The sequence below is a fragment of the Chlamydomonas reinhardtii genome, chromosome 3 (genome assembly GCF_000002595.2).
Source record: "Chlamydomonas reinhardtii strain CC-503 cw92 mt+ chromosome 3, whole genome shotgun sequence".
NCBI classification, from domain to species: domain Eukaryota; kingdom Viridiplantae; phylum Chlorophyta; class Chlorophyceae; order Chlamydomonadales; family Chlamydomonadaceae; genus Chlamydomonas; species Chlamydomonas reinhardtii.
Window position 1 is genome coordinate 4,602,605 of NC_057006.1, and position 16,108 is coordinate 4,618,712.

Genomic DNA, 16,108 nt, shown 5'->3' on the forward strand with positions numbered 1-16,108 from the left:
AGGGGAGGGGTGGGGAGGCGAGGGGAGGGGAGGGGAGGCGAGGGGCGGAACGGGAACTCAAGGCAAGGGCGTGTGCCACAAGGGCGGGAGCACGGCGCCCGGCTACGGCTTGCAGTGCTATTGGGGCTGCACTCACACACATTCCGCTTCCCTTCCTCCATGTCTGCGGCGTGAGCGCCGCTTCTACCTCGCAAGCCTCAATCCGCGACCCCACCCCAAACCCGATCTACAGTCTTCAGCGCATCCTGTACCGCATTTCCAACCCCCTTGCAACCTCCAAAACCCAGGACCCCCTCTGCCCCCTGCCCCACCCCACTCCCAGGACAAGTCTGGCAACACGGGTCTGAAGATCGAGGCGCTGGCCTTCCTGCGCCTGCTGCTGGCCGCCGCGCCGCCCGCCCTGTTCCAGCCGCACGCGCAGGCGCTGGGCGGCGGCGTGTTCACGTGCGTGGCGGAGAGGTACTACAAGGTGCGTGTGTTGTGTGTGTGTGTGTGTGTGTGTGTGTGTGTGTGTGCGGGGGGGGTTACATTCATGATTAATCAAAGGAGTGAAGGGGGGATTTAAGTTTGAACCAATCCCGTAAGGAAACAGTCGCGCTGCATGGAGAAACTGCAGCCGCATATGCGAGGGGGGGAGAGGAGAGGGAGAGGGTGGGTTCAAGACCGGTCACAGCAGCGACACGACGTCGGGAGCTGGGCCGGTTCTGGCATGGGGCAGCCCATCCCCACGCCTTCATCCCGCCCTCCCTCCTCCTCCTCCCCTTATCTAGTCACCCCGTTCTCCCCACATGAACGCCTGCCTCCCCCCACACACGGTTACCAGGTTGCGGCGGAGGCTCTGCGCTGCTGCGAGGCGCTGGTGGAGGTGCTGCGCCCCGACGCCGCCGCCCCGGTGCCGCCGGCGCTGCAGCCGCAGGTGCAGCAGCTGTATGCGGCGGTCATGACGCGGCTCAGGTGGGGGGGAAGGGGGAGGAGGGGGAGAGGGGGGAGGAGCGGTGGGGGGATTACATTCATGACTAGTTAAGGAAGTGGGGGATGGGGGAGGGGGGAGGGGCACGGGGGAGGGGGGAGGACGAGAGGGGATTATGGGGGAGAGAGGGCGGGGGAGGAGAGGGGCCGTGAGTATTTGCGGTGTTTCCGCCTGTGCTTAGCTAGGCATGCTTGGAACTCCTCCGGCTCCCTCCCCGTTGACTCTCTGCCTTACCAAGTCGCCTACGTAGTTTACCCCATTCCCGTAGTCCGCCCCGCAGTTTGCTTATTAGTTTAACCCACCCCACCGCCCACCCTACCCTGCCCACCCCACCACACCCACACCCCACACAGCGCCACGGACCAGGACCAGGAGGTGAAGGACTGCGCCATCAGTGCAATGGCGGCGGCGGCGGCGCGCCTGGGAGACTGCCTCACAGCCGAGGTGTGCGTGTGTTCGTGTGTGTGTGGGCGGGAGGGGTTGGATGGAGGGTGGGGGAGGAGGGGAGGGCACCACTGTGCCTAGCTCCGACTTCGCTTCTTCCTTGTTTATCATGCTTGCAACCCCACCTCCCTCTTGCCCCCACCCACCCACCCATCCCTCTTCCCCTCCCCCCCCAGCTGCCGGGTGTGCTGCGTGTGCTGCTGGAGCGGCTGCGCAATGAGATCACGCGCCTCACCGCCGTCAAGGCCATCACCACCCTGGCACAGTCGCCGCTGGTGCCGGGCGAGCTGCTGGCAACCGCGGGAGGGGCCGGAGCAGGCGCAGGAGGAGCCGGAGCAGGAGGGGGTGGGGGTGGTGGTGGTGAGGGCGGCGGTGTGGCGGGCGAGCTGACGTCCTTCCTGCGCAAGGCCAACCGGCTGCTGCGGCAGGCGTCGCTGGTGGCGCTGGAGGTGAGGGGCGGGGAGGAGGAGGCAGGAGGGGGAGGGGGTAGGAGGGGGTAGGAGGGGGGATGAAAGGAGGTGAGCAGGCAGTTGAGGGGGACCTTGGGGCTGGCTCGCAGCGCACAGCACTACACTCCACAGCCCACAACCCACTCCACATTTGACCCAAAGAATACTCAGCACCCCCCGAACAGCTGACACACACACCTACACCTACACACACACACACACAACACACACACACATACACACATACACACATACCTACCTCCACACACACAGGCCCTGGCCTCGCGCTACCCGCCCGCCTTTGACGGCGCCGTGCTGCCTGCGGCGGTGGAGGCGGCGGCGGCGCTGGTCACCGACGCTGACGTGGCGCTGGCGGCGCTGGCGCTGCGCTTCCTGGTGGGCCTCATGGCGATGCCGGGGGCGGCGGGCGGCGCGGCGGCGGCGGCGGTGGCGGACAAAGCGCGCGCGCCGGCGCTGGGGCTGGTGCGCAGGTAGGTGCCGCGGGGCGTGGAGCGTGTGGGGGACGTGGGATGTGGGGGGTTTGGGGGGTGTTTTCGCCATTGCCGATGAAGAAACCAAAAGACCCGAGGACGCTGGGAAGAACAGGGTGCAGGGTTTCCGTGCTCCTGCCTTGCGGCCCTCTGCTTCCTCCCTCCGTTCTCCTCCTGCACCTCCCCACATCGGTAAAGACGTGCCTTCTCTACCACTGTGCCCGGCTACCGCTGTGCCTTCCCTTCCTCACCATCCCTCCCGCCCCCATTCCTTGCCCTCCACCCCACAGCCCGCTGCTGCAGGGCGGGGCTCTGGAGGTGTTGGAGTCCTTCTTCGCGGCACTGGCGGCGGCCAGCGGCCAGGTGAGGAAGGGGGCGTGAGCGCGAGCGTGTGGGCGGACCGTGTTAAGAAAAGCACAAGGAAGCATAGCGCAAAGACAGGGCGGCACGTGTGTGTGTGGGGGGGGGGGCTGTGAGCTTTGCTCTGGGCTGCGGTCTACACCACCTCCTCACCACGGTAGTCGTACCTCCCACCCACCTCACCCCACGACGTCTTGCTGTCGATTGCTGTGCCGCAAGATTGTCCACCATTCCTTAACTTATCATGAATGTACCCCGCCTGCCCCCCCTCAGTCCTCCGACCAGCTGCTGGCGCTGCTGCTGGAGGCCGGCCGCGCCGAGGCCGCCGCCGCCGCCACCGGCGCCGCCGCCGCCGCCGGCAGCGCCAGCAAGCAGGCGCAGCACAGCGTGGCACGATGCGTGGCGGCGCTGGCCACCGCGCCCGCCGCCGCCGCCGCCGCCGCCGCCGGCTCTGGCGGCTCCAAGGTGGCGGCGACTGTGGAGATGCTGCTGGCCACTGTCAACAGCGCCAAGGACCCGGGTGCGTGCGTGTGCTTAACATACGAAGCGAAAGCTCGTCCAGACGGATGTGTGTGGGAGGGGGTGTGCATGTAGGTGTGTGTGTGTGTGTGTGAGCGCGTAGGCTGTAGCTTTGGGGGTGTGGCTGCAAGGGTCAGGGTGCAGGGTCGGAGCACCCGCACCCCTCCACTCCCTTCACCCTCACAACCCCTCCCCTCCACTTCTCCTTACGAAACTTCATCAACGCAACTCCCCACCACCACCCCGCCACCACCCACTCCACCTCCCCAGGCTCCCAGCGGCTGGCGCTGCTGTGCCTGGGCGAGATCGGCGGCCGCTCCGATCTGTCCACCCTGCCCGCAGTGGCCGCCGCCGCCGCCGCCGCACTGGCGGCGCCCGCCTCGCCCGAGGAGGTCCGCGCCGCCGCCAGTCACGCGCTGGGCGGCGTCACACGTGGCAACCTGTGCCACTTCATGCCGGGGCTGCTGGGCCAGATCGGCGGCGCGGCGGCGGCGCCCAAGCAGCAGTACCTGCTGCTTCAGGTGGGTGCTGGGGAGGGAGGAGGAGGGTGGGAGGAGGGTGGAGGTGGGGGGGAGGTCGGGGGGGGGGGAGGAGGAGGGTGGGAGGCGGGTGGGAGGAGGGTGGGGAGGAGGTGAAGGGGGAGGGGGATGGTGGTTCAGGTGCGATGCTGCGATGGCGCAACAGCGGGGGTGGGGGTGACGTGGAGCTCCCACCGCAACACCCTCCATACTGCCATGCCCTCTCACTCCTCGCGCCACCCTCCCCGCAAATCAATTATGGTTGTAACCCGCCAGGCTCTGAACGACGTGATCACCACACTGGCGGCCCCCGGCAACGCCGCCAAGGCCGCAGAGCTGGGGCCGGAGGTGGCGGACCAGGTGGGTGGGGGTGGGGGCGGGGGTGGGTGGGTGGGTGGGTGGGTGGGGGGTTGGGTGTAAGGAGGGGCGTGTGTGAAAGGAGCGGGAGGTCGCTGGCTTTTTGCCTGACCCACATCGCCTCCTCGCATTGCACGCGTCCACGTCCGCACACCCAAACACACACACGCGCTCACACACACGCGCGCTGTTTGCTTGTGCTGTCCAACACACATACACACACACATACACACACACACGCACAACCACACACACGCACCCCCACAACCCCGCCCTCCCCCTCATGCAGGTGCTGGCCCTGCTGCTGGGCGCTGCTGAGGCTGAGGAGGAGTGCCGGGCTGTGGTGGCGGAGTGCTGCGGGCGGCTGGCGCTGCTGCACCCGGGCAAGGTGCTGCCGGCACTGCTGGAGCGCACACAGGCGCCCAGCGCCAACATGCGGGCCGTGGTGAGGGGGGCTGGGGGAGAGGGGGGGAGCGGAGGGAAGGGGTTGTAAATACCAGCCCAAACTGGGGTTTAGGGGATTGGGGGGGGCGTTGTCGGGGTGAGGAGTGCGCGATGGCGAATGGAGGATGAGGAGCGGTGGGCCGCGGGTTGCGGCTGGCAGGTTGGAAGAACAGGTGCTACCCTTGCGCCCCTAAGCAGCTGCGCCCCTCCTGCGCCCCCTAATGCCTTGTGTGTTCCATTTCAACTAATCAGGAGTGTAACGCCCCCCACCCTGCCCGCCTGCCTGTGCAGGTTGTGTCTGCAGTCAAGTACGCGGTGGTGGACCGGCCGCACCCAGTGGACGGCGCGCTGGGGCCGGTGCTGCTGGACTTCCTGCGCCTCATGGGAGACGGCGACAGACACGTGCGCCGGGCCGCGGTGAGAGGACAGGAGGGGGGGGGAGGGGAGAGAGGGAGGAGCTGGGGAGAGGTGGGGAGTGGAGGGGAGGTTGGAGGGGGGAGGGGGAGGGGGAGGGGGGTTGCATTCATGAAATTATAAGAAGTGGAGGCGTAGCCAGGAACAGTAGTGTAGCAGGCGCGTTGTTGCCGATGTCCATGAAGTCCAGGGCGATGGGGTGGGGGAGGGCGTGATGGTTGCCTGGGCGTTTGGCATAGGCAGAACAACACCAACATCGGCACCCCCGGAAAAGAAGCACCATACCCTCAACAACACCCCCACACAAATTTTCCCCCTGCCTGGCCACAACTTTGCTTCTTCTTATTCCTCTTCTTATTCTTCTTTTTCTAATCATGAATGTAACCTGTCCCAGGTTGTTGCCCTGTCGGGCTGCGCGCACGCCAAGCCCGGCCTGGTGTCGGGCGGGCTGCCGGCGCTGCTGCCGCTGCTGTACGCCCAGACGGCGGTGCGCGAGGACCTCATTCGCGTGGTGGACCTGGGCCCCTTCAAGCACAGGGTGGGTGGTGGGGCTGGTGGGAGGGTGGGGGGTGGATAGGTGACCCCTGCGCCGTGACACATGTGTCTGACTGGCCCCATACACACACTTTTAACGCCCTCACTCTCACACATCGCATCGCGTACACAGCGTGTGTTTCCTCTCTCTGCTACTCAACCCCCTCCCGCCCCGCCTACCCACCCGCCCCCCCAGATCGACGACGGCCTGGAGCTGCGCAAGGCCGCGTTCGAGTGCCTGGACATCCTGCACGACTGCTGCCGCGACAGGCTGCAGCCGGAGGCCTTCCTGGCAGCGCTGGAGAGCGGGCTGGGGGACCACGCAGACGTGAGGCGGGGGTGGGGTGGGGGGTAGGGTGGGTGGGATTGGGTGGGTGGGTGAGATTGGGTGGGTGGGTGGCATTTTCCAGCACACACACCTCCCCTCCCACATTTTACACACCAACCCACACACACGCACCCACTTTGCACACACATTTTACCCACACACGTGTGTCGCCTCCCTCCCCCAGGTCAAGGCGCCCTGCCACACGCTGCTGTCCAAGCTGGCCGCCACGGACCCCGGCGCTGTGCTGGCGGCGGCGGAGCGGCTGGTGGCGCCGCTGCAGAAGACGCTCACCACCCGCCTCAAGAGCGACGCAGTCAAGCAGGAGGTGGGGAGGCAGGCGGGGGCGGTTGGAGGCGGGTGGGCGGTGGTGGTGGCGGGTGGTGTGGGGTTCGGTGGTTGGTGGTGGATGGTAGTGGGGTTCGGTGGGTGGTGGGTGGCCGGCCTCGCACGGGCCCTGCTGTCCGTCTCTCACCCCGCACGAATCGCGCGCAGCCCCTGCCCTCCCACCTGTCCCTTTCCCAATGCTTGCCAACCTTGCAACCCCACCTCCCTCCCCTCCCTCCCCACCCACCCTCCCCGCCCCCCAGATCGACCGGCACGAGGACATGCTGCGCTCCTGCCTGCGCTGTGTGGACGCCCTGGCGCACGTGCCGGGCGCCGACGGCAACGCCGCGTTCCAGGTGTGCGGGTGTGTGTATGTGTGTGTGTGTGGGCGTGTGTGTGTGTGTGTGTGTGCGTGTGTGTGGGCGTGTGTCGACACGTGCGCCCGCCGGACACCTGCCGTATCTGCCGCCCGGGCCACCCGCACCGCCCTGTCTCCGTTGGGTTAGAGAGAGCACAGGGATAGGCAGGCAGGCATGCGTGCGTGTGTGTGTGGGGGGGGGGATGTGCGCGCAGGAGGTGGCTGCGGGATGCGCTCTGATGCTGCATCTCGGAGGTGGCTGCATGCGCTCGTGCGCCTTGGCTGTGCCCCCGGCGCCCTTGCCTGCCACACTGATTCGTGCCTTCTGGCTTCCCTACCTCCCCACTCACGCCCCCGCTCCCTGCCCACCATCCCCATTGCCGACCGTCTACCATGATAACCATGAATGAAACCCCCATTGTGCCGACTGTGCTGAACCACGGTGGCTACAACTCAGATTCTTCGCTCGTTAATCATGAACGCAACCCTACCAAACCGCCACTCCCACCCTCACACCTACCCGCTCCAGGGCTTCCTGCGCAAGGTAGTGCTGGCCAGCCCCGGCCTCAAGGACAAGTACGCCGCCATACAGCGCGAGAGGCTGGAGGCGGAGGCGGGCGCCGGAGAGGCCATGGACACGGCGTGAGGGGGAGGGGGCAGAGGAGGAGGAGGTTGGGAAGGGAGGGAGGAGGCGGAAGGGAGGAGGAGGAGGAGGAGGAGGGCCACAAGGGAGTGTGAGGTGGTGTGTTTTATTGCTGTGGCATGGGTTGAGGAGGAGGAGATGGGAGGGGTGTGTGCGCGTGCTGGGGGAGGGCTGTGCAGGAGCAGGGGGAGCGGGCGGCGATGGAATGGGAGGAGCAGGAGCGGGAGCGGGTAGCTGCGGCAGTGGGACTGGAGAGGCGTGTGCGTGTGTGTGGGAACGCATCGGGGGGCGGGAGTTGGAGCTGGAGGAGATGCGTGAAGCAGGAGCTGTGGGGCCACGGCAAATGGCATAGCCCAGTAACGTCGCCGGACAAAACAAACTTGCACTACCGTGTGTCAAACCTCGGTTGCGGTGTGCTGTCGCTGCTCGCGTGATGTGATGTAAATCGCTTTGTCGTGTTGGGCAATGGCCCGCAAGGTGCGCTCTTACCGTGTGCGGGGGCCAGGCGGGCAAACACTGGGGAGGGCAATGCGGGCGGGGGCTGTGGCGGCGTGCCGGGAGCGCCCCACGGGTCTCGGCACGTGCCCGTGGAGCGAGGCGTGGACGGATCAGCCAGAAGCCCACTTGGATCTCCCAGCCCGGTGAGCGCCGCCAACTCTGTCACATCAAGCGGACGGGCATTCTCTTCCTTATTATCAACTAGGTTCACTTCTGTCGCAATGACTGCACTGGCAAGCTCCCGCAGGCGCGGCGTGCCGGCGGCTGGAGCGGCGGCGGCGCAGCTGCCGCGGCTGCTGCTACTGGCGGCGGCGGCGGTGGTGTTGTGCCCCGGCTGGGTGGCCGCACAGCCCTCTGACCCCCTGGATCAGCTCGTGTCACAGCTCAACACTACTGCTGCTGCTGCTGCTTCCCCTGTTGGCTCGTTCACGCCCGCCGGCCCCCCTCCCGGCTGGCTGCGCGGCCGCACCACCTACTACGGCGGACCCGACTTCTTGTCGGCGGCCTACGACCCCGCCCGAGGGGAGGGCAGCTTCGGGTGAGGCGGCGAGTGCGCGGAGAGGTTTGGGCGCGGGGCATTAGGGGAGCGTACGCGCTGGGTCGTGCATTGTGGATTGTGTGCCTGTTTGTGTGTGCATGTGTGTGTGTGTGTGTGTGCATGTGTGGAGAGGCAGTTGCACTATCGAAACCACGTCATTACCGTTTCCTAGCACGCAAACCCGTGACCCCCGCCCCTGCCTCCCCGCCCCATCCTCCCCCACCCACTCGCAGCATCCTGACCTTCGGCTCCTGCGGCTACACCAACACGCCGGGCGGCACCCTGCCCTTCCCGCGCGACGCCGTGGCCGCCTCCGCCGACGCCGACTACGACTACCCGGGCTCCTGCGGGCGCTGCTACCAGGTCAAGTGCGTCGACGGGGCCGTGGCAGGTGCGGGCGGAAGGGGGTGCATGGGTGGGTTCTGCTGGGCGCGTGGGCGGCGTGTGGGGGCATGTGGGCGTGGGGTGGTTGGGGTGGGAGGGCAGCGGTGGAGGGAGGGGAAGGAGGCCAGGCCGCAAGGGGCGTGCGTGCGGGCCAGCGTGTCTTGCGGAATGCAAACAGATTTTCTGGTTCTAACGGCGAAGGCCGTGGCATGCTGCTCGGTTCGTGCCGCTCGCCGCTCGCCACAATCCCACTTGTTCTTCCCGCACCCGCACCCGCACCTGCATACCCACACCCCCGCGCACCCGCACTCGCCCCACAGCCAACTCCACCTCCTATGTGCGCATCACCAACGGTACCTACGACGGCGACCGCTTCCGGCCCTACCTGCCCGCCATCAAGGTGGTGCGCGACACACGCAACCGCACCTGGCCCGGCAATCCGGGGGAGGGCCAGGGTCTGCAGGTTGTCAAGTGCTGGGACACAAACAAGGTGGGTGGGTGGGTGGGTGGGTGGGTGGGTGGGTGGGTGGGTGGGTGGGTGGGTGGGTGGGTGGGTGGGTGGGTGGGTGGGTGGGTGCGCGGGTGACAGGCTGTGCAAGGGGATGAGCGGCGTCCGGAATGCGCACAGCCATTAGCAGGTAAAGGAGCATAAAGCAAGTCAGCAGCCAGCAATCCCTATGCAGCCAGCCGCATAGCCCCGCGGGTGGCGCGGCGCCCACCCAAGCAGAACAGGCCACACGGTGCCGGGCGCTGGATGCCCGTAGCGCCATAGAGCCAAACTAACACTGCCGGCGCACACTCCTCCTGCTGACGCCGCTGGTGATCACAGTCCCCCACGCAACCCCGCTCTCCCTCGCTAGCGTTCTCTGCCTCCTTCTCGGTCTCTCTCGCACGCACGCAAACGCACACGCACACACACGCACGCGCGCGCACACACACGTGCACACGCACACACACACACACACACGCGCGCGCGCACACACACGCACACACACGCGCACACACGCACACACACACACACACACACACGCGCGCGCGCAAACACACATGACACATGCAGGTGATCACTGTGCGCATCATCGACTCCTGCCCCTGCCGCCAAGTGCTCAAGGAGGGTGCACCCGGGGTGGCCAAGGGCGGCGAGGTGCGGCGGCAGGAGTGGTGCTGCGGAGGTGAGCCCGCCGTGCCGCCGGAGGGTCACGAGGGCGGCGGGGTCGCGGGGTCGCGGGGTCGCTTGGTGGCAAAAGGGGGCATGGGGGCAAAGCTCTGTTGGGGCGTGGGCACCCGGGAAACGGTGCCGGCAACTCTTGTCAGCAACCCTTCTCACCCTGCTGCTTAGTTGAGCATCAGACATCACGCGCCAAGCACCGTGCGTGCCCCGTGACCATCCCGCCGCTTGATACGGTGCTCGTGGCTCGGCACCCGCGGCGCCCACACACACGCGCCCGCGCATTGCCCCTATGCGGCAGGCCAGAACCACTTCGACCTGTCCTACTTCGCATTCGAGGACCTGGCACACCCGGTGGGTTCATATACGTAGTGTGCAGCCGGGGTTTCATCGCGGGAGCTTTGGGCAGTGGGATGCTGTGTACGTATGTGGTAAGGCCCCCACTGTAGTAATTTGTCATCATCACTCCACTTTCCACATGAACGGCTATTACCGCGACACACACCGCCCCTTCCCCACCCGTCCTGTCCTGTCCTGTCCCACCCCGCCCCGCGCGCCCTCTGCCCGCTGCTACTGCCCGCTGCTACTGCCCGCTGCTGCCCGCTGCTACTGCCCGCTGCTGCCTGTCCGCTCCAGGTGTACGGCGTGATGGGTGTGGACTACCGGCCCGTGGACTGCGACTCGGGGGCGCCGCTGCCGCTGCCGCCCGCGCCCGGCTACGTCAGCACCACCGTGTACGACGGCGGCATTCGGCCGGGCTGGGGCTGGTACACCTACTCCGCCGGGTCCGCGGACCTGGCAGTGCCGGGTGCGTGGCGTGTGCGTGTGTGTGTATGGCGGCGGGCGTTGGGGGCAGTGGAGAGTGAACGCGGGCATGGGTGGCGTGTGTGGGTGGCGTGGGGGGCGTGAGCTTCACACCGCATGTGTTTGGGACCTGGTGCCAGGCACGGACCCTCCCGACCCTCCAGACCACCCCCAAACCCCAGCCGCTATGCGCAGCAGCACACAGAGCACCTGGACCCTCGCGGGCCCTCTGCCTCTCTTGACTCCTTCCTTCCCTCGCACGCAGGCGCGGGTCTGAGCAACGACTCCGCCACCTGTGTGCAGCTGTCCCCGGGCGGCGGCCTCACCTTTCGCTGCCGCGCCTGCGGCATCACACCCGGCTACCAGCCGTTCGCGGGCGCCTCGGGCCTTAGCCTGTGGATCCGGCCCAACTCCAACTCCTCCGACCCCTTCGCCTCCTCCACGCCCAACAACACGCTACCGCCGCTCAAGCTGTTCGTCACCAGTGACGACCGCGACGCACCCAACGCCAACGGCACCATCCGCTACTGCTTCAACGAGGTCTACTTCAACAGCACGGTGCGGGAAGTGACGGGGCGTGAAATGACGGGGCGTGATGATAGCCACTGATCGCTGGGGTCCAGAGCAGAGTGATAGTTTTCCACGTCCCTCTTGTAATCGATGCAATCTGGGGCCAGGGCACCGGGGCTGCGGGCCGCTGGCGGCGGGTGTTTGGCGTTGTTGTGGAACGGGAGATGCGAGGCGCGTCGTGGCCCGGTTTACGTCTGCCCCGGGCCGACCTAACCTGCCTCAGTGCCTCAGTGCCTCGACCTCCTTTCTGCTCTCTGCCCCCTGCCCCCTGCCCGCAGTCGCCCGCCGCCACGCGGCCAGTACCGGGCTCCAACAACACCTGGTACCAGATGAGTGTGCCGCTGTCGGCGTTCAAGTGCGAGGGCGCCGTGGCCACCGAGCAGCTGAACCGCTTCGACCTGCAGAACGTGGCGGAGCGGGACGCCTTCTTCTGCCTGGACAAGGTGGCCATCACCGCCGCCGGTTCAGGAGGTGGAGGTGGAGGCGGAGGCGGAGGCGGAGGCAGAAGCAGCAACGCCACCGGGAGCTGAGGAGCGGTAGCTGATGAGTCCATCAAGCAGCCAGCCATGTGAAGTGCAGTTACATACTATACGGTGCGCATGGCGGCACGCATATTAAAAGACTGAAAGATGCATGTGCATGGCAAGAATGCATGCGGGACGTTGGTGGGCGTGGACTGACGGTGTTGTTGTTGTTAGTTGTTGGGCGTGTGGCGACCGACGGGCTGCAGCACCGGCACCGGCTGCTTGTGACAGCTGCGGCCGCCGGTCGGGCATCGGCCCGTGCACCTCGGTAGGGCTAGCCAGCTTGGGGCCTACATATGTTTTGCGAGTCCAATCATAACAAATGCAAAGGACCATTGTTGTAACACAGCTTGCGCGTTGTTCTTTGACCACCCTTCTTTGGTGCCGCGATTAGATCGCGACCCGGGCTTCGGCGCGGCGTAGACGGGTAGCACCCAAACGAAGCGACCGAGCAACAGCAACAGCATTGCAGCGTCCGGGCCTACCTGTCACCCAATGGCGGCGTGTGGGAGAGCCGCCGAGGGTCCGGGGCGGCGGGCCCGCGGCGCTTGTCCAGTGGGGCCCGGTGGTGCTGGCGGCGGCGGCATCCTGCTGCGACTGGTGCTGCTGGCGGTCTGCTGCTGCTGCTTCTGCCGCGTGCCGCCGGCCACCGCGCAACCACGGCTGTCGGAGGTAATGCGCGAGATCAACGCCGCCGTCGCGCAGATCGGCGGCATTATGGACGCCTCCGTGGTCGCCAGCGGCATGTGGGCTCCCATTACTGCTGGGGCGGCCCTGCAGATGGAGCCGCCGCAGCTGCCAGCAGCAGCTGCCGGTGGAACTGCGGCCACACCGCAGCAGCAGCCGGAGGAACTGCGGCCGGTGCGACCCGCCGCCGCTGCGCCGCGTCAGCTGCAGCAGGTGTCTGCTGCTGGGGCAGCGGGTGGACCCATGCCGGCGCGCTCGCCGGCGGTGTCCGTCACACGGACCAGTGGAAGTAGTGGCGGTGGGGGTGGCGGTGGTGATGGCCGTGCTGGTGGCGGTGGTGATGGCCGTGCTGGTGGCGGTGAGGTGGGCACGGCAGTGACCGCGCCGCCGCCAACGCCTGCCCCTCCGCGGCCTCCGCCACCGTCGCCCTCCCCTTCGCCCTCTCCTCCGCCTCCCTCTTCGTCTCCCTCGCCCTCCCCCTCGCCCTCTTCGTCTCCCTCGCCCTCCCCCTCGCCCTCTCCTTCTCCTTCTCCCTCGCCCTCGCCCTCGCCCTCTTCTTCTCCATCTACTTCTCCGTCTGCTTCAACGCCACCACCGTCCACCGCCTCGCCCGGTGCCGGCAACAGCGCTGCGGGAGTGACGCGGGCTTCCCCTGTTGGCTCGTTCACGCCCGCCGGCCCCTCCCCCGGCTGGCTGCGCGGCCGCACCACCTACTACGGCGGACCTGACTTCTTGTCGGCGGCCTACGACCCGGCCCGCGGGGAGGGCAGCTTCGGGTGAGGCGGCGGGTGGCGAGGGCGGGCAGGGGCATTTACTTGCGTCGCTAGCTAGGCAGTGACCTCCTGTAGACAACTCCATGGCGCTCCACGTGCATCTCGCCTTGGGCGCAGCACACCGTGACTCCATGACTGCCCCGCGCTCACACCTGCCTCACACCTCACACCTCGTACCTCTCAGGATTCTGTCGCACGGCGAGTGCGGCTACACCAACAGCGATGGCACCCTGCCGTTCGCGAGGGAGGGTTACGCCGCCTCCGCGGACGCCAACTATGACTACCCGGGCTCGTGCGGGCGCTGCTACCAGATCAAGTGCGTCGATGGGGCCGTGGCAGGTGCGGGCGGAAGGGGGTGCATGGGTGGGTCCTGCTGGGCACGTGGGCGGCGTGTGGGCGTGCGGTGACACGCGTGACGGGGGGTTGGCGGACCGCATGCAGCAGTGGAGGAGCGAACTTTTGTAACCCTGTGGCGTGTTGTAATCTGTGAGGCTGATCCTTGGGTGGCAACGGGAAAGCCAGAGTCCAGAAGGTCATGTGACGAGAGCTCGCTGGACGCAGCCGAAACGCGGGGCAGGCATGAAGGAGAGGAGAGAGCGGTGGTGCTTGAGAGCGAGGTACGGGATTGAGGCAACGTCGGTGCCAGCAGCAGCCGGGGCATTCACGCGCTGCCTAAAGCCCAGTTTGTCCTGTGCATTGCCATCCCGGATGCAGAGAACTCCACTGCCTATGTGCACATTGAGAATGGGTATTTCGGAGGGGACCCCGGGCGGACCTACCTGCCCGCCATCAAGGTTGTGCGCGACACACGCAACCGCACCTGGCCCGGCAACCCGGGGGAGGGCCAGGGGCTGCAGGTGGTCAAGTGCTGGGACACAAACAAGGTGGGTGCAACTTAACAGGGTGCGGGACGGCAGGAATAAGTGCGCCACTTGGTTACTTACCCATTCTGCCGTGCTGCAGTGCCGCCGGTTGCATTGGTGGACGCATGGCTGCCGCCTCCGATCGTCCGCTGCGCTGCTTGCCGCCGCAGGTTGTGACCGTGCGGATAGCGGACGCGTGCCCCTGCCGCCAAGTCCTCCCTGACGGCGCGCCGGGAGTGAAAGCAGGCGGCGAGGTGCGGCGGCAGGAGTGGTGCTGCGGAGGTGAGCGGAGATGACGTGCCAGTAATGCCAAGTAAACAGCAGTGCGGCACATGCTGCAGCCAGCTAGGATCGATTGCCTCCACGCACTCGGCCAGTCGTCGGGATGCTGGCGGCTCACCACAGCGCTCGTGTTCCCCGAGCGGTCCCGCTCATTGCCCCTACCTGACAGGCCAGAACCACTTCGACCTGTCCTACTTCGCATTCGAGGACCTGGCACACCCGGTGGGTTCATATACGTAGTGTGCAGCCGGGGTTTCATCGCGGGAGCTTTGGGCAGTGGGATGCTGTGTATGTGGTATTGCCCTAGCACAGTTGTAACTTGTCAAGTTGTCATCATCCGCCCCTCCCCCACCCGTCCTGTCCTGTCCTGTCCCACCCCGCCCTGTGCCCGCGCTCTGCCCTCTGCTACTGCCTCCTGCCCGCTCCTGTCGTCCGCTCCAGGTGTACGGCGTGATGGGTGTGGACTACCGGCCCGTGGACTGCGACTCGGGGGCGCCGCTGCCGCTGCCGCCCGCGCCCGGCTACGTCAGCACCACCGTGTACGACGGCGGCATTCGGCCGGGCTGGAACTGGTGGCCGTACAGCAGCGGGTACCACCGCCTGCTGGTGCCGGGTGCGTGGGTGCTGGGAGGGCTTGTCACCCGCAGGTAGCTAGGGCCGCAGATGTGTAGTGCCGATGTCTTTGGGCCCGTTTGGCTGGTCTATCCCAACCGCGTGCCTTCACGCCTGCTGGCACAGGGGGGGGTCTGGACGGGCAAGATGGCACCTGCGTGCAGCTGTCTCCGGGTGGTGGGCTGGCCTTCCGCTGCCGCGCCTGCGGCACCACACCCGGCTACCAGCCGTTCGCGGGCGCCTCGGGCCTCAGCCTTTGGATCCGGCCCAACTCCAATTCCTCCGATCCCTTCGCCTCCTCCACGCCCAACAACGCACTGCCGCCGCTCAAGCTGTTCGTCACCAGCGAAACGCCCGAGGGCAAGCGCTACTGCTTCAATGAAATCTACTTCAACACAGGGGTCTTCCCGAACGGCACCGTGAGTGGGAGTGGGCTGCACCAGCCGGCTGGAGTTCGTGGAAGTGGTGGAGAAGTGCACATACCGTACCCCATGTAGGACACGCATACAAGGCTGCTAAGCAACGCATATGCTTCATCTTTATCTACTCTGTCTGGGCCAGCATTCACCAGTACTCATCCTGGGGCATGCCTGCTGCGGCGTTCACGACCTTACATTGCAGGACGCCGTCGCGACACGGCCCTCCAACTGGTACCAGGTGGCCGTGCCGATGTCGGCGTTCAAGTGCCAGGGCGCGGTGCCCACCGAGCAGCTGAACCGCTTTGAGCTGCAAAACGTGAACGAGAGAGACGCATTCTTCTGCCTGGACAAGGTGCAGATTCTGAAAGGAAGGGGCAGTAGTGAGGGCCGGGGCAGCGGCAGAGAGGCCGCGGGCGAAGGCGGAAGCGGCGGCACAGGAGGGGGTGGAGGAGGGCAGTGAGGCTGTCGCCAGAGTGCTTCACAGCGCGTCTGCCAGTAGCAAGAGCACTCTACACAGTTAGCGGGCAAAATTGGGAGAGAAGGCATTCCGGGGCACCCCGGAGGCATTCGATTGCTTCGGTAGTCAGTGGTGCAAGCCATGGTGCAAGCTAGAGGGGAGGCCCACGCAACAGCGGTGATTGATATGCTCGCAGGCGCATCGTATGCAAGCACGAGAGCGAGTCGCTGCACAGAGTAGGCGATGTTGGCAAGGGGAACGCGCTGCGTGCAGCCCCCATGGCCCAGTCGTGGCTCGACGTTCGGGTGTTGCCCACCGACACGCACTTTTACTCCCTATCGTTTGCCGACGGCTCTACGATTACTGAGTTTGGCCC

The 16,108-nt window shown here is 66.6% G+C and overlaps 3 protein-coding genes across 3 annotated transcripts in view; all 3 read left to right on the forward strand.

Moving 5' to 3' along the window:
* CHLRE_03g177053v5 (uncharacterized protein) overlaps nucleotides 1–7,609 on the forward strand; it is a 12,414-nt gene extending 4,805 nt beyond the window's left edge. Inside the window, exons 11-26 of the mRNA XM_043060981.1 lie at nucleotides 323–469; nucleotides 824–954; nucleotides 1,324–1,414; nucleotides 1,591–1,863; nucleotides 2,137–2,354; nucleotides 2,645–2,717; nucleotides 2,988–3,234; nucleotides 3,504–3,754; nucleotides 4,028–4,111; nucleotides 4,398–4,553; nucleotides 4,844–4,969; nucleotides 5,361–5,504; nucleotides 5,697–5,828; nucleotides 6,013–6,153; nucleotides 6,416–6,508; nucleotides 7,040–7,609. Of these exons, the coding sequence (XP_042926110.1) occupies nucleotides 323–469; nucleotides 824–954; nucleotides 1,324–1,414; nucleotides 1,591–1,863; nucleotides 2,137–2,354; nucleotides 2,645–2,717; nucleotides 2,988–3,234; nucleotides 3,504–3,754; nucleotides 4,028–4,111; nucleotides 4,398–4,553; nucleotides 4,844–4,969; nucleotides 5,361–5,504; nucleotides 5,697–5,828; nucleotides 6,013–6,153; nucleotides 6,416–6,508; nucleotides 7,040–7,156 (2,424 nt within the window). The 3' untranslated portion in view covers nucleotides 7,157–7,609. The remainder of the gene's footprint in view (nucleotides 1–322; nucleotides 470–823; nucleotides 955–1,323; nucleotides 1,415–1,590; nucleotides 1,864–2,136; nucleotides 2,355–2,644; nucleotides 2,718–2,987; nucleotides 3,235–3,503; nucleotides 3,755–4,027; nucleotides 4,112–4,397; nucleotides 4,554–4,843; nucleotides 4,970–5,360; nucleotides 5,505–5,696; nucleotides 5,829–6,012; nucleotides 6,154–6,415; nucleotides 6,509–7,039) is intronic.
* A 206-nt stretch (nucleotides 7,610–7,815) lies between these two features.
* On the forward strand, nucleotides 7,816–11,995 carry CHLRE_03g177100v5 (uncharacterized protein). The gene is made up of 8 exons (XM_043060982.1): nucleotides 7,816–8,189; nucleotides 8,423–8,580; nucleotides 8,894–9,063; nucleotides 9,634–9,745; nucleotides 10,043–10,095; nucleotides 10,378–10,549; nucleotides 10,811–11,103; nucleotides 11,394–11,995. Exons 1-8 carry the CDS (start codon nucleotides 7,873–7,875, stop codon nucleotides 11,643–11,645), a joined length of 1,527 nt encoding a protein of 508 aa, XP_042926111.1. The 5' UTR covers nucleotides 7,816–7,872; the 3' UTR covers nucleotides 11,646–11,995.
* Nucleotides 11,996–12,045: 50 nt separating this feature from the next.
* Nucleotides 12,046–16,077, forward strand: CHLRE_03g177150v5 (uncharacterized protein). Its single transcript, XM_043060983.1, has 8 exons — nucleotides 12,046–13,102; nucleotides 13,284–13,438; nucleotides 13,814–13,983; nucleotides 14,133–14,244; nucleotides 14,414–14,466; nucleotides 14,686–14,857; nucleotides 14,983–15,275; nucleotides 15,478–16,077. The coding sequence occupies exons 1-8, from the start codon at nucleotides 12,135–12,137 to the stop codon at nucleotides 15,733–15,735; spliced, it is 2,181 nt and encodes a 726-aa protein (XP_042926112.1). The 5' UTR covers nucleotides 12,046–12,134; the 3' UTR covers nucleotides 15,736–16,077.
* The last annotated feature ends 31 nt before the right edge of the window (nucleotides 16,078–16,108 follow it).